This window comes from Lithobates pipiens, unplaced genomic scaffold (genome assembly GCF_037356315.1).
Source record: "Lithobates pipiens isolate NorthernLeopardFrog02 unplaced genomic scaffold, aLitPip1_a1.2 Scaffold_19, whole genome shotgun sequence".
NCBI lineage: Eukaryota > Metazoa > Chordata > Amphibia > Anura > Ranidae > Lithobates > Lithobates pipiens.
The window spans coordinates 244,207,493-244,229,445 of record NW_027507764.1 but is presented as its reverse complement, the minus strand read 5'-3'; the positions used below and the strand labels follow the sequence as shown (position 1 = coordinate 244,229,445).

Genomic DNA, 21,953 nt, shown 5'->3' with positions numbered 1-21,953 from the left:
TAGAATTTGCTAAAAGGCACCCCGAAGGACTTTCAGACCATGAGAAACAAAAATTCTCTGCTCTGATGAAACAAAGATTGAACTCTCTGGCCCGAATGGCAAGCGTCATGTCTGGAGAAAACCAGACACTGCTCATCACCTGGCCAATACCTTCCCTAAAGTGAAGCATGGTGGCAGCATCATGCTGTGGGGATGTTTTTCAGTGGCAGGAACTGGGAGACTATTCAGAATCAAGGAAAAGATGAATATAGCAATTTACAGAGGCATCCTTGATGAAAACCTGCTCCAGAGCGCTCTGGACCTCACACTGGGCTGAATGTTCCTCTTTCAACAGGACAATGACCCTACGTACACAGCCAAGATGACGAGAATGGCTATGGAACAAATCTGTGAATGTCCTTGCATGGCCCAGCCAGAGCTTAGAATGATTGAACATGTCTGGAGAGATCTTAAAATGACTGGGCACCGACGCTCCCCTTCCAACCCGATGGAGCTTAAGAGGTCCTGCAAAGAAGAATGGGAGAAGCTGCCCAAAAATACAGGTGCATTTCATAAAATTAGAATGTCATAAAAAAAGTTAATTTCAGTAATTTAATTCAAAAAGTGAAATTCCTATAAATTCATTACACACAGAGTGATCTCTTTCAAGCATTTCTTTGTGTTTTTTTTATTTTTTATTTTTTTTGAAGATTGCAGCTAGTGAAAACCCAAAATTCATTATCTCAGAAAATTTGGATATTACAGAAGACCAATAAAAAAAAATTTTAGTACACAAATGTTGACAGTATGTCTGTCCACGTACAGTATAGTATGCACTCAATACTTGGTCAGGCCTCCTTTTGCATGAATCACTGCAACAATGGGGCATGGCATGGAGGCGATCAGCCTGTGGCATTGCTGAGGTGTTATGGAAGCTCAGGTTGCTGTAATAGTGCTATAATAGTGGCCTTCAGCTCGTCTGTATTGTTGCGTCTGGTGTCTGTCATTTTCCTCTTGAAAATACCCCACAGATTCTCTAAGGGGTTTAGGTCAGACGAGTTTGCTGGCCAATGAAGCACAGTGATACCATGATCATTAAACCAGGTATTGGTACTTTTGGAAAACGAAATCGGCATCTCCATAAAGCTGGTCAGCAGAGGGAGGCATGAAGTGCGTTAGAATTTCCTAGTAGAGGGCTGCACTGCCTTTGAATTTCATAAAACACAGTGGACCAACATCAGAAGATGCCATGGCTCCCCAAATCGTACGGACTATGGAGGGACACAAGAGCAAAAAGGTGGTGTTAACAGGTTTGGTGACACAGGCATTTCCTTTGACACACTTTTACTGCTGCATCCGGCTGGGCATTAATAGCAATTGTGCTGGACTATAGCCCAAGCAGTGTATGCGTTCCTACTGGTAGTGCCTCTGCTTTGTACATCAGGCTATGAGCGGAAGAGGGACAAGGATCTCCTCAAAGGGTTCTAGAGGGTCTGTTTCACGGCAACCTAGATCCATATCTAAAAAGATGGCACCCTCCTTTGAGAGTCATGTGGTCGGTCAGAGTGAGCCATCAGAGGGGGCTGTGTTGCAGTATCACTGGATACTACAGCCCCTACGTATATCACTCAGGAGTTTTTTCCTTATACCATTTTAAGTTTGGAACAGAAGATTGATGCTTTATTTGCTTCCTGCAGTTCGCCCAAGCGTAGCAGATCCCCGTCCATTGCTCAGGACACTCGTACTGAGGAACAAGGGCGAGAGATCATGAAGTTCTATCAAAGGATCAGGAAGAGGCTGACGACTCCTTTTCCAAAGATCCTAATATGGAAGGATCGGCTTCACAGGAGAGATTGTTGGTACACTCCTCACTAAGTTGGTCCGCTCAACTTTTTTACTGCCTGTAACGCAGTCCATCAATGAGCACACCTCTGGTTTGGGATCACTAAAACCTCCCTAATCTGTTGATACCTTTCCTATCTTTTCATGGCTAAAAAAGCTTTTGTATTCTGAGTGGGTGCACCCAGATAAACAGTTTTTTCCTCCGAAAAAGTTTTCTATACTTTATCCTATGGAGGAGGAATTCTATAAGAAATGGGGGATTCCAGCAATGTATGCTGCTATATCCTCTGTAAACAAAAACCTGACTTGTCCTGTAGATAATGCGCAAATGTTGAAGGATCCAACAGATAAGAAGTTGGAATTTCTTTTTAAGAACAACATTGCTCTTGCAGGTTCAGTCGTTCAGCTGGTACTAGCAGTCATTGGAGTATATCAGTCCATAAAGGACTAGTTTGTAGAAGTACTCAAAATTATTCCTTATCAGCAGGCCCAGCAGATGGCTGGCATATCAGAAGCACTGTGTTTCACAGTGGATGCTATGATCGATTCTATTATTCAAGCCTCACGGCTTATGCTAGGGCTGGTACATATGCGTAGAATCCTATGGTTGAAAAATTGGTCAGCCGATGCGCCATGTAAAAAGCTCTTGGCCAGTTTCCCATTTAATGGTTTAATGGTTGATAAGTATATCCAAAGAATTTCTAATGGGAAAAGTTTGCTTTTACCAGTAAAGAAATAGTTTAAAGTTTTTCCTTTAACCACTTAAGGACCGCCTCATGTAAATATACGTTGTTTTTTTGAAGAGGGATATCTCGGTAATGGCAGCAGCGTTTTGTGTACGAAAACGGTGGTCTCCGCGGTAGGTTCACTACGAGATCACCATTATCTGCGTCGGGAGAGGTGCCACCCCCCTTCTGCCGCTCTCCCGCGCCCTTGCCGTTCGGGTTCCATTGATATGGGTATGGAGATGAGTCAGGCTAAGATGGCCCCCACTCGTCTCTATACCATAAGAGGGCGGAAGCTACGTCAAAACGCACTTACGCCCATACCTCTTAAAGGTATATTTTTTTCAATGTCATTTTTTAAAATGCCTTTTTTTTTTTTATTGCATTTAAGTCCAAATATGAGATCTGAGGACTTTTTGACCCCAGATCTCATAATAAGAGGACCTGTCATGTTTTTTCTCTATTACAAGGGATGTTTACATTCCTTGTAATAGGAATAAAAGGGATCCATTTATTTTTTTAAAAAGTATAAAAATAAATAAAAACAAGTAAAATAAGAAAAAAAAAATTAAACCCCCCCCCCGTCCCGACAAGCTTGCGCACAGAAGGGAACGCATATGTGAATTGTGCCCGCATAGAAAAACGGTGGTCAAACCACACATGTGAGGTGTCACTGCAATCGGTAGAGCGAGAACAATAATTCTAGCCCTAGACCTCCTCTGTAACTCAAAATATGTAACCCGTAGAATTTCTTTAAATGTCGCTTATGGAGATTTTTGAGGGTAAAAGTTTGACGCCATTCTACGAGCTGGCACAATTTTGAAGCATGACATGTTGGGTATCCGTTTACTCGGCGTAACATTATCTTTCACAATATAAAAAAAATGTGGCTAATTTTACTGTTGTCTTATTTTTTTATTAAAAAAAGTGAATTTTTTCCAAGAAAAGTGCGCTTGTAAGACCGCTGCGTAAATATGGTGTGAAAAAAAGTATTGCAATGACCGCCATTTTATTCTCTAGGGTGTTAGAAAAAAAAACTAAATATAATGTTTGGGGGTTCTAAGTAATTTTCTAGCAAAGAAAAATGTTTTAAACATGTAAATGCCAAATCTGAAAAAGAGGTCTGGTCCTTAAGTGGTTAAATCGGCATCTTCTCCAGTGCCAGGAGCATCTACCTCCAGGCAGTCACGATGGCCTCCATCGTCAGGTTCAAGAGGAAAACCTCAAGGGCAGTCCCAGGGCCAAAATAGGATTTGGGGCAGGAAACCCACAAAGAAAAATACTAAAGCCTCCTTATGTGGGGGTGGGGGGGCTTCTACACTTTTCTAAGATCTGTCAGGAATATTGTCAGGACAGATGGGTGGCTTCCTCAATTTCTCTAGGTTACGAACTAGAATTCAGAGAATTCCCGTCTCCTAATTTTTTTTTAAGATCAAACGTTCCCAGAGACCCAGGGAAAATGTCTTTCTGGCTCTGGATCATCTCTGGTCTCAGAAAGTGATATCAGAGGTTCGCACAGAAGAGCAGGGATCAGTGTTTTATTGAAATCTCTTCACGGTACCAAATCAAACGGGGAGGTACGACCCATTTTAGATCTCAAGGAATATCCGTTCCTTTCGCATGGTGTCAATCGGATCAGTTGTCTCCATTCTACAAGGAGGAGAATTTTTGGCATCAATCGACATGTGCCAATTTTCCCCGCTCATCAGACATTTCTTCTCTTCGAGGTAGAAAATCGTCATTTTCAGTTTGTGTCTCTGCCTTTCGGTCTAGCCACTGCACCTTGAGTATTCACAAATATCCTGGTCCCTCCTTTAGCCAGCTTAAGTGCTCAGGGTATAACAATTCTAGCCTACCTAGACGATCTGCTCTTAGTAGATTAGTCAGTCACCTGTGTAAACCAAAGTTTAATCTCAACCATGAGTTACCTAGAATTCCTAGGCTGGATTCTCAACCTAGAACATCCTTCTTAAAACCATCAAGGGGATTGCAGTAATTGGGGTTAATCATAGATACATTTCAAAAGAAGGTATTCTTACCCCAGGGAAGGATCAGTTCCATAAAGGAACTGATTTGGCTTATCAAAACAATCCTTCCGTTCGGCTTTGCATGAAGTTGTTAGGAAAGATGGTGGCTTCCTTCAAGGCATTTCCTTATGTGCAGTTTCATTCAAGACTGCTGCAAAACAGTATTCTGTCAACTTGGAACAAGAAGGTCCAGGCTTTGGACTTTCCAATGCGCCTATCCCCCCAAGGTGCGTTAGAGCCTCAATTGGTGGTTGATATGCAGCAACCTTCAACAGGGGAAATCCTTTCTACCAGTATCCTGGAAAGTGGTAACAAAGGATGCCAGCCTTCTAGGAAGAAGCATCTGTCCAAGGGAAGTGGTCCAAGTCAGAAAGGACCTTGCCCATCAATATTCTAGAAATTCGGGCAGTATGTCTGGCCCTAGAGGCCTGGACGCTCAAACTATGGAATTGTCCTGTCAAAATTCAATCTGACAATGTCATGGCTGTGACCTACATCAATCACGAAGGGGGCACGAGAAGTCATGCAGCCCAAAGAGAGGTGAATCATGTTCTGTCTTGGGCAGAAAGCATTGTTCCTTGCCTATCAGCAATTTTCATTCCACGGATAGAAAATTGGCAGGCGGACTACTTGAGTCTCCAAGAATTGTTTCCGAGAGATTTGTCCTTTCACCCCGACATTTTTCTGTTGATATGTCAAAGATGGGGTCTTCCGAACATGGATCTGTTTGCGTCCAGATTCAACAAGGTCGACAAATTTGTGTTAAGGATGAGGGATCTGCCGGCATGCGGGACAGATGCCTTGGTCTTTCCATGGGATCAGTTTTTGTTGATCTATGCATTCCCTCTGGTTCTGCTACTTCCGCGCCTTCTTCACAGGATCAAGCAGGAAGGGAAGGAGGTGATTCTGGTGGCCCAGGAGATCTTGGTTTGCCAAGATCATAAAGATGGCGGTAGGGGACCCTTGGACCCTGCCACTGTGGCTAGACCACCTCGCTCAAGGTCCGGTATTCCCTCCTACCTCACAAACGTTAAATTTAATGGTTTGGCTTTTGAGACCCACATTCTAAAGGACCGTGGGCTGTCACCTTCAGTAGTGTCTACTTTGGTTAATGCTAGGAAGCCGGCCTCCAGAGTCATATACAGTTGAGTTTGGAAGGCATATTTCCCCTGGAGTGAATCCAGGGGTTGGCACCCCAACTCAGATTCGCAAAACAGATATTTTGTTTATATTGCCAGAAGGTCCTAAAAGAGGACAGGCAGAGTCAAAATCTATGATTTCCAGATGGAATTGTCAAGTGATTGTTTAGGCCTATGGTCTAAAGAGGAAAATTCCTCCTTTTCATGTTAAATTGCACTCCACCAATGCGGTTAGTGCTTCATGGGCAGTGCATCACCAGGCCTCCATGGCTCAGATCTGCAAGGCCGCAGCTTGGTTTTCAGTCCATACATTTACCAGATTCTATCAAATCGATGTAAAAAGTCAAGAGGATATCGCCTTTGGGTGCAGTGTACTGCATGCTGCAGTATAAGTCCTCTAGTCTCTTAATGCCCTACTTTTTGGAACATCCTTCGTAGTAACTACTATGACTCTAAAAAGATTAAATAAAAAAACCTCTACAAAAACATTTTTTCTGCTCCTAAACGCTGATGCTTGAAAAACGCTTCTAGCATAAAAATAGGATTTTTATAACGGCTTACCTGTAAAATCCTTTTCTTTGAAGTACATCACGGGACACAGAGGTCCCTCCCTTCTTTGGTATACATGTGCATTGCTTGGCTACAAAACTGAGGTACTCCCAGTAGTGGGAGGGGTTATATAGGGAGGGCACATTTTGTCTTAGGGCGTGCCAGTGTTCATCACCTGAAGGTGGCCTATAACCCAGATAATAACTACTATGTCCCATGATGTACTTCAAAGAAAACTCTGAGGAAGTTCCTTGAGATGTAACGTGCAAGGCGGAGTTCTGTTGTGACATTATAACACTGGGAGGGGAGCCAAAAATGCAGTAGCAGAGCAATGTGGAACGTTATACCCCAGTTCACACTGAATAACACTTGGTTTGAGAGACTCTGAATGACCATCATTTTTCTTTCCTACTATATGCAAGTGTTTAATCTGCTTTTACTAATTTATAATAAAGAAAGATAGTAAGCACTACGGGATTTTTTTTTTCTCTGATCTGAGTTTAAATGATCAGAGCTGCTTACATGTCCAAAGAGTATTAAGCTCTTCAATGGACAACGTAAAAGATGATGTTACACTGAGTAAATGGATACCCAATATGTCAAACCTTAAAATTGTGTTTGCCTGTGAAATGGCGACAAACTTCAAAACCCTATATTTTCTATATTTAATTTCAAATAGTGCCGTACAATCCACCCTACAGTCCTATATCCCTCATATATAATTGTTTTTCAATCAAACATAATACAAATTTGAACTAGTAAATGTGATCTGGTCAAGCTTTATTTTGGTAAAGAATATCTAGTCAGGTGCAAGGAGTATAAACTATTTTTTTATTTTTTTAGCTTCCACATGATTGAATGATGGAAATTAGCAGAGCTTTTCTACATTTACTCTGGGGAAAATGAGTGCAGATGCACTTGCACAGTGCACAGTCTATTTGCCTTTTCAGTGAATTCACCCCTTTATATGATTGAAACAAAAATATTGATTTAAGTCGCATATAATTGCCAGCATGGTGGTGATTTTTTAATCTTTTGGTTTATTCAGGCATTGTTAAAGGACATCCATTATTTATGATTCCTCCTATTTTGCATTTGTATTGTAACTGTACTGTCTGCCCTCATGTTGTAAAGCACTGCGCAAACTGTAGGCACTATATAAATGTTGTGTAGTAATACATGAGGGACATAGAACTGTAGTGCAGCACTATTTCAATATTAACGTTTTCTTGGTAACGTGTCAGTGCAAGCTGCAATTAGCACATATTAACATATATTTAAAGTGGTGATTGCCCACAGGGTATTTATAATTAATTTCTATAACATCTATACATGACACTTTAAAAGGCCTTACCAGGTCACCCATTTAGAGTTACCCATTAATACTTGGCCTAGATTATTTCCACTCAGTGTGTGCTGCTATACGTAACATATAACGCAATCAATATTTTTGTGCATAAGCACCCCGACACGTGCATTTAGGTTTGTTTGTGTATTGGGGATGGGGGTGTTAAATGCTTGGGTACTTTTTCTGAAATGTTTTCTTCACTTAGTTCACAATTGATTCATTTTTTGATGATGGGTTCTCTTAACCACTTAACAACCGCCCATTGCCGATTAACGGCTTCAGGGCGGTTGTTTAACTCTGAGAGGCCGTTAATTAACGGCCTCCCAGAATTCTGCTCTCGCGCGCCCCCTGGGGCGCGCACTCGAGAGCATCCGTGACCGCCGGGTCCAAAGGACCCGGCGCATCACGAATCACGGTAAACGGCCGCTCAGCGCGGCCGTTTACCACGTGATCGCTCCGTCAAATGACGGAGTGATCACTTGTAAACAAACCGGCGTCCTGTTATGACGCCAGTTCCTCCCTCCCCCTCTCTGTACCGATCGGTACAGCGGAGGGGGAAGAGATCGGTGTCAGCAGCGATGTGGGCTGCATCTGCAGTGCCCACATCGCTGCGCACTGAAAATTAACCCCTCAATTCCCTGCCAACACTCTGCAATACCCTGCCATTACTCTGCATTACTCTGCAATACCCCCATTACTCTGCATTACTCTGCAATACCCCCATTACTCTGCATTACCCTGCAACACTCTGCATTACCCTGCAGTACTCTGCATTACCCTGCAGTACTCTGCATTACCCTGCAGTACTCTGCATTGCCCTGCAACACTCTGCATTGCCCTGCAACACTCTGCATTGCCCTGCAACACTCTGCATTGCCCTGCAACACTCTGCATTGCCCTGCAACACTCTGCATTGCCCTGCAACACTCCGCAATGCCCTGCAACGCTCCGCAACACTCCGCAACACCTTGCAACACTCCGCAATACCCTGCAACACTCTGCAATACCCTGCAACACTCTGCAATACCCTGCAACACTCTGCAACACCTTGCAATACCCTGCAACACCTTGCAATACCCTGCAACACCTTGCAATACCCTGCAACGCCCTGCAATACCCTGCAATGCCCTGCAATACCCTGCAATGCCCTGCAACACTCCGCAATGCCCTGCAACACTCCGCAATGCCCTGCAACACTCCGCAATGCCCTGCAACACTCCGCAATGCCCTGCAACACTCCGCAATGCCCTGCAACACTCCGCAATGCCCTGCAACACTCCGCAATGCCCTGCAACACTCTGCAATGCCCTGCAACACTCCGCAACACTCTGCAATACCCTGCAACACTCTGCAATACTCTGCAACACTCTGCAACGCTTTGCAATACCCTGCAACACTCTGCAATACCCTGCAACACCCGCCAATACCCTGCAACACTCTGCAATGCTCTGCAACACCCGCCAATACCCTGCAACACTCTGCAATGCTCTGCAACACCCGCCAATACCCTGCAACACTCTGCAATGCTCTGCAACACCCGCCAATACCCTGCAATGCAATACTCTGCAACGCCATACTCTGAGATACCCAGCCATAGTCGGTGATACCCTGCAATACCCAGCCATAGACATCCCCCCCCCCCTCCCGCCGCCCTCCGGTGCTTCTATCGAATCGCTAATACGATCAAAGACAGAATCTTTTTTTTTTTTTTTTTTTTTGGCTTCCCAGCTTAGAGGTGAGATGTGGGGTCTTATTGACCCCACATCTCACTGTAAAGAGGACCTGTCATGTCATATTCCTATTACAAGGGATGTTTACATTCCTTGTAATAGGAATAAAAGTGATCAAAAAAATTATTTTTGGGGAAAAAAATGTCAAACTAAAATAAATAAAGTAAAATGAACAATAAAAAAAAAATGTTTTTTTTTTAAAGCGCCCCTGTCCCCATGTGCTCGCATGCAGAAGCGAACGCATACGTAAGTCCCGCCCGCATATGAAAACGGTGTTCAAACCACACATGTGAGGTATCGCTGCGAACGTTAGAGCGAGAGCAATAATTCTAGCCCTAGACCTCCTCTGTAACTCAAAACATATAACCAGTAAAAAAAAAATTAAATTGTCGCCTATGGGGATTTTTAAGTAGCGACGTTTGGCGCCATTCCACGAGCGTGTGCAATTTTGAAGAGTGACATATTAGGTATCTATTTACTCAGCGTAACTTCATCTTTCACATTATGGAAAAATTGGGCTAACTTTACTGTTTTTTTTTTTTTTTTTTTAAGCCCAAAACTGTTTTTTTTTCCAAAAAAAAGCATTCGAAAAATTACTGCGCAAATACCGTGCGAGATAAAAAGGTGCAAAGACCACCATTGTATTCTCCAGGGTGTTTGCTAAAAAAACATATATAATGTTTTGGAGTTCTATGTAATTTTCTAGCAAATAAATGATGATTTTTACATGTAGGAGAGAAATGTCAGAATTGTCCTGGGTGCTCCAGAACACCTGATGGCGCTCCCTGCATGTTGGGCCTCTGTATGTGGCCACACTGTGTAAAAGTCTCACACATGTGGTATCGCCATACTCGGGAGTAATAGCAGAATGTGTTTTGGGGTGTAATTTGTGGTATGCATATGCTGTGTGTGAGAAATAACCTGATAATATGACAATTTTGTGAAAAAAAAAAAAAGTAAAAAAAATCTTGATTTTGCAAAGAATTGTGGGAAAAAATGACAACTTCAAAAAACTCATCATGCCTCTTACTAAATACCTTGGAATGTCTTCTTTCCAAAAAGGGGTAATTTGGGGGGTATTTGTACTTTTCTGGCATGTTAGGGTCTCAAGAATTGAAATAGGCCGTCAGTACTTCAGGTGTGATCAATTTTCAGATATTGGCACCATAGCTTGTGGACTCTATAACTTTCACAAAGACCAAATAATATCCACCAATTTGTACTTATTTTTACCAAAGATATGTAGTAGTATAAATTTTGGCCAAAATTTATGAAGAAAAAATTACTAATCTGCTAAATTTTCTAACAGAAACAAAGAAAAATTCCTTTTTTTACAGAATTTTCGGTATTTTTTCCTTTATAGCACAAAAAATAAAAAACCCAGCGGTGATTAAATACCACCAAAAGAAAGCTCTATTTGTGTGAAAAAAAGGACAAAAATTTCATATAGGTCCAGTGTTGCATGACTGAGTAATTGTCATTCAAAATGCGAGAGCACCGAAAGCTGAAAATTGGTCTGGTTATTAAGGGTGTTTAAGTGCCCAGTGGTCAAGTGGTTAAATGAGACATCAGGAATCTAACAGATCCCGGATTTCTCTGTCCTTCAGTGACACTAGTGGAGCACAGATTGCAGATGTTTGCAATTTTTCTCTTGCTTTTTATTTTTCACTTTCAACATTCAGAATTTGTAAAAGGAACCTCAAACCATAATAGTTGTGCAAATGTTTATAAAAACTATGTTTTCAATAAATATGCAATAAAATATTTAACAGACACCAACAGAACATAACTTAGAAAATCTCACTAAATTCCTACTAAATCTAAAAGCTAAAACTGTGTCTAGTCAATAAATAATACATATTTCTAAAATTTAATTTTCTCTAATTTTTTTTTTGCAAAGTTGTGGAAATTGAACATACCCAAAACTATCATCTTAGTCAACTTGCTCTAAAAAAGGGGTTATCATTTTTAAATTACAAAATTTCAGAGTGTTAACTCCCAAAACTGTTTCTGTAAGTTTAGGACTGGTATAATAAAAATAAGGTGCTACTGTTTTTTTTTAGTCTCTGTGATATTTACGCAAATGTTTATAAAAATGTTATTTTGGTTAAGTACACCAAAATTATTATTGATGGACACAAACAACAAAGCTCACAAAATCCCTTAGAAATTTAAAAGTTAAACTGTATTAAATTGATAAATATTCCTGTATTTTAAATTGTACGTTTTTGCAAAATGGTGAAAATTGAGTGCAAACTGTAAATAAGCAGATGAAACTTAAAATCTGAAGGTTATCATTTTACACTTTCAGCTTTCAAAGTTTGTAAAATACCTCAAAACTATACATTTTCTGAAAGCATGGGACCAGTACAATAAAAATATGGTATACTGATTGCGTAGGTCCTGCAATAGTTGGGCGGAGCTTAGTGGTGACTTCAGCATGCCTGCTCAATTTGAGATTCAGAGAGGTTACTTTGCTGATTTTCTTTCTACATACCTGATCTTGTGAGTATCTTTCTTTTATAAGTAGTTATTTTTACTCACTACATTATGGAGTTCCCTCTGCTTTGCTTTCAAATTTAGTACATTTCAGTTTAAAATTTATATTGTTCACTCATCTGGCTGTGTGTGGTTTCCTGCTGTCAGATCAATATTAGATAATCCATTTGTAAGTGCATCCTGTTGGTATGAATTCAGCAGAATAGAGGAACGAAAAACTGTAAATTAGCAATCTGGGGGCTATGCATTTTTCTAATGGCTAATTACAGTGCCATGTGTACCATGAGATAAAATTATGCAGGCATACTTTTGGTTGCAGCCTCTGTGGCAGCATGTCGCAATGCACTGGCATGTGTGTGTGTGTGTGTGTGTGTATGTATGTATGTATGTATATATATATATATATATATATATATGTATATATGTATATATATATATGTGTGTATATATATATAATGTGTGTGTGTGTGTGTGTGTGTATGTATATATGTATATATGTATATATGTATATATATATATATATATATATATATATATATATATATATAATATATACACACATATATACACACACATACTCTGTATATGTGTGTGGCAATGAAAAAACTGAGAGCAGGTATCCATTGGAGGTAACACTTGCTTAATAGAATGTATGTGTGTGTGTGTGTATATATATATATATATATATGTGTGTGTGTGTATATATATGTATGTATATATATATATATATATATATATATATATATATATATATATATGAAAATGTATATATATTATATGAAACATGGTGATAATGTAAAAGTGTATCTGAAGATTGTACAAAAAAAAGCCAGTGTTTGCATAGTAAAATATGTCCCTTGACCCAAGAAAATTATATACGTTTTTTTTTTTTTTTTTTATATGTCTGGGTTATACTTTTAAGATGTAGATATTGTGAATAGCTTCACAGTTTCATTTATTCATCTTGTTTCTATGGTGTTAGACATTTTTCTAGAGGTTTTTTGTCTAAGGTGGTGTTTTTGCAGTAATTAGGGATACAAAAATCGGTAGACTCAAACATACTTTTCCTAATTATGAAAGATGAAATATTTTAATGCTATGTTGAATGTTTTTCAGGAAATTCAACAACGCCATGAATTAGCAAACTCTATTTCCTCTTACCTTATTAAGCCAGTACAAAGAATCACAAAGTATCAACTGTTATTGAAGGTAAGTTAACTGAAAATATAAGTTACAGATTTTTCACTAATTATTTATGCACCCACTCCAGATTAGTAGTTAATGAGACCATTGGAAAAAAATCTGAAAAAAAAACTGCAGAGATAAACTCAATATGTTCAAAATATGAATGTACAAACTCAGCTGCCACTCCAAAAAGTTTTTTCCTCCAATGCATGTTTATTAGAAGCACTGATGTTATCATTATTACAGTGACACCATTAGGTTGAGTTTACTGAGGTTTTCTCATGTTGGGCTTTTTTTGTACATTTTTCTGGAGCTGTGAAAGAGGCATTTATACTTGACTTTGGTTATTTTACCCCTTACTCTTCCACTCTTTATGTAAGGCATAAAGTGGTACAGAATCCAGCTGGCCAGGTCAATATGCTTCACATTGGCTGCATACTCATACTTCAGTGACCATAGATTTGTAGCAGAACTCTCCCACAGACTCTGCTAATTAAAAAGCATATATCGTGTTTATGGACCCCATCTTTTCCTGAAGGAAAACAGTGAGTGATCAGCACCAATCAATCCTGTGCTTATTCATAACTGAAGCCTAGAAAACTGTGTTTATTATACTTTGTGAGTGAACAGGAACCCTCTGTACAGAGTACTCCCTGTTCATTCATCCAATACAGCTGCAGCAGCAGAGGAGATTGAGGACTGTGTATGCTTTGATCTTTGTCTGGGCCCTTGATCACTTTCTCCGTCTCACAAATATCTTGTTATTTTACCAAAGCACTCCACTATCTTGCTCAACAGGATCATAAAAAGGAAAAGTAAAAATAAATAAAATAAAATTTTAAAAAAATGGTCCCCTCTCTCTTATTACAGACATGTTTTGCATAGACATATATATATCTTCCTACCAGGTGATCGGCTGTGACCAATCACAGCTGAAAATCGAATGAACCAGGAAGTGCCGGTAAACAGCATTCCTCGGTTCACGATTGGCGGCTCTCCCTGTTGGGGAGGTCTGTGCTGATAATCAGCACATTGATTATCAGCACAGCCCCATCAGATGTGCCAATCAATGCCTCAATAATAAAGTCTGCCAGTGCTAATCAGTGCCCACCACAGTGCAAGTCAGTGCTCACCACATTGCCAATCGGAGCCCAGCAGTAACACCTGTCAGTACCTCATCAGTGCCACCTGCCAGTGCCCATCACAGCCACCTATTGGTGCCCATCAGTGCTGATCAATTCTGCATATCAGTGCCGCCTCATCAGTGCCTGTCAGTGAAGGGGAAAACAACATTTTATGACAGGAAAAACATTTTTTTTCAAAAATGTGGGTGGCTTTTTTAGTTTAGCAAAAAATAAAAACCCCCGAGGTGATCAAATACCACCAAAAGAAAGCTCTATTTGTTGGAAGAAAATGATAAAAAATTTATTTGGGTACAGTGTTGCATGACCACAAATTTGCCATTCAAAAGAGTGACAGCACTGGAAGCTGAAAATTTCCCTTGGCAGGAAGGGGCAAAAGTTCCTGCTATTGAAGTGGTTAAAGAGGAGATGTTTATCACTTTAACATTTAACCTTTAATACAATGGTGTGAAAAAGTGTTTGCCGCCTTCCTCATTTCCTGTTCCTTTGCATGTTTGTCACACTTAAGTGTTTCGGAACATCAAACCAATTTAAACAATAGTCAAGGACAACACAAGTAAACACAAAATGCAATTTGTAAATGAAGGTGTTTATTATTAAAGGTGAAAAAAAATCCAAACCATCATGGCCCTGTGTGAAAAAGTGATTGCCCCCTAAACCTAATAACTGGTTGGGCCACCCTTAGCAGCAACAACTGCAACCAAGCGTTTGCGATAACGTGCAATGAGGCTTTTACAGCGTCCTGGAGGAATTTTGGCCCACTCATCTTTGCAGAATTGTCCTAATTCAGTTACATTAGAGGGTTTTCGAGCATGAACGGCCTTTTTAAGGTCATACCACAACATCTCAATAGGATTCAGGTCAGGACTTTGGCTAGGCCACTCCAAAGTCTTCATTTTGTTTTTCTTCAGCCATTCGGTGGTGGACTTGCTGGTGTGTTTAGGATCATTGTCCTGCTGCAGAACCCAAGTTCGTTTCAGCTTGAGTACACGAACAGATGGTCGGACATTCTCCTTCAGGATCTCTTGGTAGACAGCAGAATTCATAGTTCCTTTTATCACGGCAAGTCTTCCAGGTCCTGAAGCAGCAAAACAGCCCCAGACCATCACACTACCACCACCATATTTTACTGTTGGTATAATGTTCTTTTTATGAAATGCAGTGTTCCTTCTACGCCAGATATACTTGGACACAAAGAGTTCCACTTTTGTCTCATCGGTCCACAGAATGTTGTCCCAAAAGTCTTGGGGATCATCAAGATGTGTTGTGGAGAAATTGAGACGAGCTTTGATGTTCTTTTTGCTCAGCAGTGGTTTTCTCCTTGGAACTCTGCCATGCAGGCCATTTTTGCCCAGTCTTTTCCTGATGGTGGAGGCATGAACGCTGACCTTAACTGAGGCAAGTGAGGCCTGCAGTTCCTTGGACGTTGTTGTGGGGTCTTTTGTGACCTCTTGGATGAGTCGTCGCTGCGCTCTTGGGGTAATTTTGGGCGGCCGGCCACTCCTGGGAAGGTTCACCACTGTTCCATGTCTTCGCCATTTGTGGACAATGGCTCTCACTGTGGTTCGCTGGATTCCCAAAGCTTTGGAAATGGCTTTATAACCCTTTCCAGACTGATAGATCTCAATTACTTTCTTTCTCAATTGTTCCTGAATTTCTTTGGGTCTCGGCATGATGTGTAGCTTTTAAGGATCTTCTGGTGGACCTTACTGTGTCAAGCAGCTCCTATTTAAGTGATGCCTTGATTGTGAACAGGTGTGGCAATAATCAGGCCTGGGTGTGGCTAGAGAAATTGAACTCAGGTGTGGACAACCACAGTTATAGTATGTTTTAACAAGGGGGGCAATCACTTTTTCACACAGGGCCATGATGGTTTGGATTTTTTTTCACCTTTAATAATAAACACCTTCATTTACAAATTGCATTTTGTGTTTACTTGTGTTGTCCTTGACTATTGTTTAAATTGGTTTGATGTTCCGAAACACTTAAGTGTGACAAACATGCAAAGGAACAGGACATGAGGAAGGGGGCAAACACTTTTTCACACCACTGTATATTGTGGAGGTGTTCTCTTATATGTACTATATACTGAGTTCTCGTTTAGTTGTGCTAACATATGGCTTGACAGCATCAATTACAGCTTTCGTGTGTAGGTTAAAAATTCATTGATCTTATATTTCTTATGCATCTGTAGAAACAAATTCCTCCCAGTTTTCTCACATTTATGATGTTACTGCTTGCCATACAGTTGTTAAACCCCTTTAAATACTCAGGTTGTTCATTAAGCATTAAACTTTTTCTGTTCTGAACAGTTGGTTGGTAGTAAAGACTCAAGTACCTTTCAAAGTCTAGAGATGATTCTCTTCGCCAAGGATGTTTGCATGTTGTATGATGTATTTTTACAGATTAGCAAGTTTCATCTCATTCTCAATGCTACCTTTCCAATCTATCTTCAACCTTATCAGAAATAAGGGACTCTGGATGTGGATATCCTGGCTTTCAGATTCAACAATAAACTACCTAGCTAGTATGTTTGTGGCCAGGTCCAAAGATTCCTATGCACTGGCATTTGATGTCTTGATAATTATCTGGTCTGCATTTAAGCTAATCTATGCCTTCTCTTCTGTGTGTATTCAACCTTATCTGTTCCACAAAGTAAAATAAGAGAAAAAGCCAGTGATTCTCATTGCACCAATTTGACTCAGAAGAGCCTGATAAGCAGACTACACAGAAGATGTCCCCTTGCCTTTACTTGACTGCAGGGTGGGGGTATCAGCAAGAGGTAGAAACACAGCAGTACACTCCTCTTCCCAGCGATTAGTTGGGGTCTTCAGAGACAGAGGTGTATTGGAGTCAGTCATCCCTGCCTTGCCAAAAACAAGAAAAGCCACTTCCAGAAAAATCTATTATCATACATGGAAATCCATGTTTGCTTGGTGTGAACATATGCACTTCAGTCAAAAAATTTCTTGATGCCTTGAATTCTGGCCTTCCTCTAGACTTGACCAGAACAAAGCCTCAAGCAGTAAAAACAACTTCTTTCACTCAAATGTGGTGCTCAGCGACCAGTTTCCACAGTTCCATTTTCTGAGGTAAATGGTATCACCAGGCTTTGCTGCCATCTTAGGACTGAAGGTGTCCTGTTATGCACAACACTGAAAACCAATGAAAAGAGGGTGCACAAGCCTGGAACATTACCTTTTAAAAACATGATTTATTCATAAAATCAGTTATTCTACTCAAGAAAGAAATGAGTTCAAAAGCACATAAACATAGTCATGGATGCCAAATCTGTAATACTTGCTCCCCAGCATGGGAAAAAGTCATCCAGATCCAGTATGGCTGACACCTATCAAGGGGTTACCCATCTTCAGCCTGACTTGCATACTGTTACACAGCATGATGCTCCTTTTATGCACTGTGTGGGCTGGATTGCACAAACAGTCGCATGATCTCGTGGTCACATAATCTACATTTATATACATACAGTATACAAAGAAAGCGTGACCATATAGCACCCCTCAATATCTGTAGTTAATACAGTGACATACAGTCTCTGTGCAATCTATCCACACAGTGAGTGGGAGGAGCATCATGTTGTTTAATAGTATATAAGGCTCCACACACCAGATCTTTTGGCTCTGATGAAGAGGCATTACCCCTTGAAACCTGTCAGCCTTACTGGACCTGGATCGCTTCGTCACATGCAGGGGAGCAAGTGCTACAGATTTGGCATCATGACTTTGACTATATTGATGCGCTTGTGCACTCATTTGTGAGTATAATTGTTTTTTATGAATAATTGTGCATAAAGGTAATGCACCAAGCTGAACTGGATGGACTATTGTCTTTTCTCTTATTCACTGACCGACACAGCTCCTCTCTGTAACAAAATGGGTTGTTAGCCCTATCTCTATTACTAGGCAAAGTTGTAATACAACACTTCAGAACTTTAGTTCCCCCCAGGGGGGCAGTCCCTTAGGCTACAATCCCCACACTCTGCCCTAGCAGCCTCCGTTTTATTTTGCCTAGTGAGGAGACAGACCTAGGAACCCTGGGGGCCCATAGGTCCGTGTTTTTTTGTCGCAGAAGCTTGGCTTTTTGCACAAGATGAATGATCCTGTGATCTTCTATCAACAGCCGGCTGGGTGACAGGCTGGTTCACTTATCCTTGTAGTCTCCTCAGTCCGGCCATCGAGCGTGTGCAGTTCGCAGCTACGGCTCGGCAGTCCACGACATACCTCAGCTTCAGAGGTGGTCGTGAGCTTTTATGCTCCGGGGCATACATATGACCGGGCTACTGATGTCTGCGTCACATTGTACCGGGCCAGTATCCTTCCCTGTACTGATCAGGAGTTGGCTAAAATGGAATGTCTCCCAGCTCTTCAGGACTGGTAAGTACGGCTCTCCCTGTCTCGGCAGGGTTGAGCATCTGGGCATTCCCTGGGAGGTCGATTCGGGGGCCCAATCACCCCCCTCTCTTCTCTCCCCTGTCTAACTCCCCTCCTTCCCCCCCCCCTCATGGGGGGGGTGCTGTGCATGGATGCTGAGCGGTGTGTGTGCCCCTGGGCCCTCACCTGGGTTCTGGCTGTTCTGGGGTGCCTGGGTCCTGAGTGCTTAATCCCGGGAGGTGTCTGTGAGGGTTGCCCCTGTGTCGGTGCAGCGCTGTGTCTGCCACATGTTTTCTTTCTGCCTCTCATGGCGCTGGCTGGCGGCCATTTTCAGTGTTGGCAAGGGACAGCATGCTTCTGGGCTTCAAGCGGCCATTTTCCCGGTGATTCCCTATTCCGGACACTGGCGGCCATTTTCTTGAAGCCGGATCATGTTTTTTGTGCTCTAGCAGCAGCTTCCTGTGCCCTCAGCTTCCTGTTTTGTCATCACAGAGCGCTGGCAGGCTTTCTGTGTAATCTGGACATGTTTTTCAGATCGCTCAGCGATCGTTCTGACTGGCTGCCACCAGCACAGCTTTGATCCTTCTGCATCTGGGAGCGCTAGGGGGCTACACGCACTGCTGTATACAGCGTGGAGCTCCTCAGGGCGGTGAGTCCAGCGGGTTAGAACCCCTCAGTCAGCAGCAGCATGGAGGGTGGGACTGTCACTGTCTTAAGTCCCATTCAGGTGGCAGACAGGGTAGGGTCAGCATGGCTTCAGAAACTGGCGTTTCTTCCCCGAAATCCAGACAATTGCAATCGGGTCACCTGCAGACTGCGCGGTTCCCATGGACACCCTGACGGCGGTCCTCAATTCGTTTGTCGCCAAGATAGAGGCAGTGCGTGGGAAGAAAGGTGCTAAAGCGGCCCCTGACCCCCCGTCCTCTGGAGAGAGCTCTGATGCAGACTCGGGTCCTGCTGAGGCCGGTGACCCCTGCTCTGTCTTGTCAGATGACTCTGACCAGGACCGTTTGGACAGTGAGGATGAGTCTCTGTCCGGGTCCGTGTGCGACAAAGCGCTTGTTGGAGCACTTATCACAGCTGTGCATAATACCCTGAAGATTCAGGAGCCAGCGGATCCCTCTGCTGATGTACCGGTCCCTTTTGGGTCCTGCAAGCCAGCGCATTCACTTAAGGTGTTCCTGTATCTGACTTATTTTGACAAGTTCATTTACAAGGAATGGGGTCGCCCGCAACGGACTTTTTCAGTCCCCAAATACATGGCGGTGCGTTACCCCTTTGAGGAAAGCCTTCTCAAAAAGTGGTCGACACTGAGACACTGAGTGGGCAAAACTTTTGCACCGCGAATTGGGAGAGCAACAGGCTTCCCCTGTCTGCGTGGATCTAGCAGACCAACTAGTGCAAGGCCTTAAGTACGTCTGTGACGCGGCCCTGGATACTATCCCCCTGTTATCCAGGGTTAGCTGTGGTGCTGAGGCGCCTAATTTGGCTAAAATGCTGGTCTGCTGACCAGGCATCCAAAAAAGCCCGGTCAGATTTTCCTTTCCTTAGCGACCGGCTCTTTGGAGTCTCGTTAGAAGACATCATTAAAAATGCCACTGGTGGTAAGAGTACCCTACTTCCACAGGCCAGGAAAGCTAAGGAGCCACGCTGTAGGCAAGAGCCCTCATTTTCCACTCACAAACGGCTTTTTCGTCGGCCTGGAGCTTCAAATAAACGTCCCCAGCCCGACAGGATCCCCATGGACGGTCAGAAATGTCCCTGGAATCGCAAGCCTGCGGATAAAAGTGCTACCGCATGAAGGTTTGCCCCCACCCTTGTCTCGGGTGGGGGGGTCACCTTCGGGAGTTTGCAGCCCAGTGGTCCTCCCGGTTATCCGACCAATGGGTCTGCGATCTGATTTCCACAGGCTACAAAATGAAGTTTCTCTCTTGCCTGCCAAACAGATTCTTCCCCTCCAGCATACCCGTATCCCCGTCTCGCCGGGAGGCCCTCTTGGGGGCAGTTAAGGGACCTGCTGAATCGCGGGGGGTGGTTGTACCGGTTCCGGACTCGAACGCTTCCAGGGATTCTACTCAAATCTGTTTGTGGTTCCCAAGAATGAAGGGGTACGTCCAATCTTGGACTTAAATTCCCTCAATCGCTTTGTGAAAGTGCTGAGGTTCAGAATGGAATCAGTTCGCTCAGTAGTCGCTGCGCTCCAACAAGGATGCACATACCCTTATGCCTTCAGCATCAACAGTTTCTGTGTTTTGCAGTCGGGAAAGCCCATTACCAATTTGTGGCTCTTCCCTTTGGTCTGGCATCAGCCCCCCGGGTCTTTACCAGTATGTCGTTGCTGCGACAACGTGGGATCGCGATCGTGGACTACCTAGACGATCTCCTCCTGAGAGCATCTTCCGCCTCAGAATTGGAGGAGGATGTGGCGATCACCATGCAGACCCTGCATGAATTTGGGTGGCTATTAAACCTAAAGAAGTCGGTGATTGTGCCGCCCCAGCGTCTGGAGTACCTAGGTTTGCTGTTGGACTCCAGGGAAGCGAGCGTTTTTCTACCTTCAGACAAATTGCAGACTCTCAGATCTGCGGTCAAACTACTGATGAACCGCAAGTGGTCTTCGCTCCGTTTTTGCATGTGACTACTGGGACTCACGGTAGCCTCCTTCGAGGCAGTGCCTTACGCCCAGTTCCACACCAGAGTTCTGCAGAAGGAGATCGGGTCAAATCTCAGTTGTCCCTGGATTGGCAGATCCAGGTGAGCCAGCCAGTCAGGGACTCGCTGATCTGGTGGTTGAGGTCCCTGGGGATTCAGTCCGGAAAATCGTTCCTTCCTCTGAAATGGATGGTGATCACTATGGACACCAGTCCATCTGGCTGGGGTGGAGTGATGAGGGTTCAGTCGGCTCGGGGCCTCTGGTCCACGGAAGAATCCGAGCTGCTGATCAATCTGCTCGAATTGAGAGCGATCAGGCTGTGTCTCCACACATGGTCGAGGAGTCTTCAAGGGTGCCCGAACAGGATACAGTCAGACAATGCCACGGCTTTGGCATACGTAAATCACCAAGGGGGAGCAAGAAGTTCAGCCACTGCATGGGAGGTCTCTCACATACTTTGGTGAGCAGAGCGACATGTACTGGCACTGTCTGCCATTTACATCCTGGGAGTGGAGAACTGGCAGGCTGACTAAGGCGCTAGATGCTGGACCTAGGAGAATGGGCATTGCATCCGGAGACATTCAGGCTGCTGTGCATGAAGTGGGGCACACCAGATGTGCATCTACTGGCCTCCCATCTCAATCAGAAGGTGCCAAGATTCGTGTCCAGGACAAGAGATCCGTGGGCAGACGCGTCGGATGCGCTGTGGCCCCGTGGGATCAGTACCAGCTGATCTACGCCTTT

The 21,953-nt window shown here is 43.0% G+C and overlaps 1 protein-coding gene across 5 annotated transcripts in view; it reads left to right on the top strand.

The window, feature by feature from the left end:
• The window catches only part of TRIO (trio Rho guanine nucleotide exchange factor), a 751,422-nt gene that overhangs the window by 323,768 nt on the left and 405,701 nt on the right, over positions 1-21,953 (top strand). For all 5 annotated transcript variants that reach the window (XR_013277581.1, XM_077491869.1, XM_077491868.1 and 2 more), the window contains exon 22: positions 12,955-13,047. Coding sequence is in view for 4 of the 5 variants with exons in the window: in XM_077491869.1 (XP_077347995.1) it covers positions 12,955-13,047 (93 nt within the window). In the remaining variant the exon portion in view is untranslated. The remainder of the gene's footprint in view (positions 1-12,954; positions 13,048-21,953) is intronic.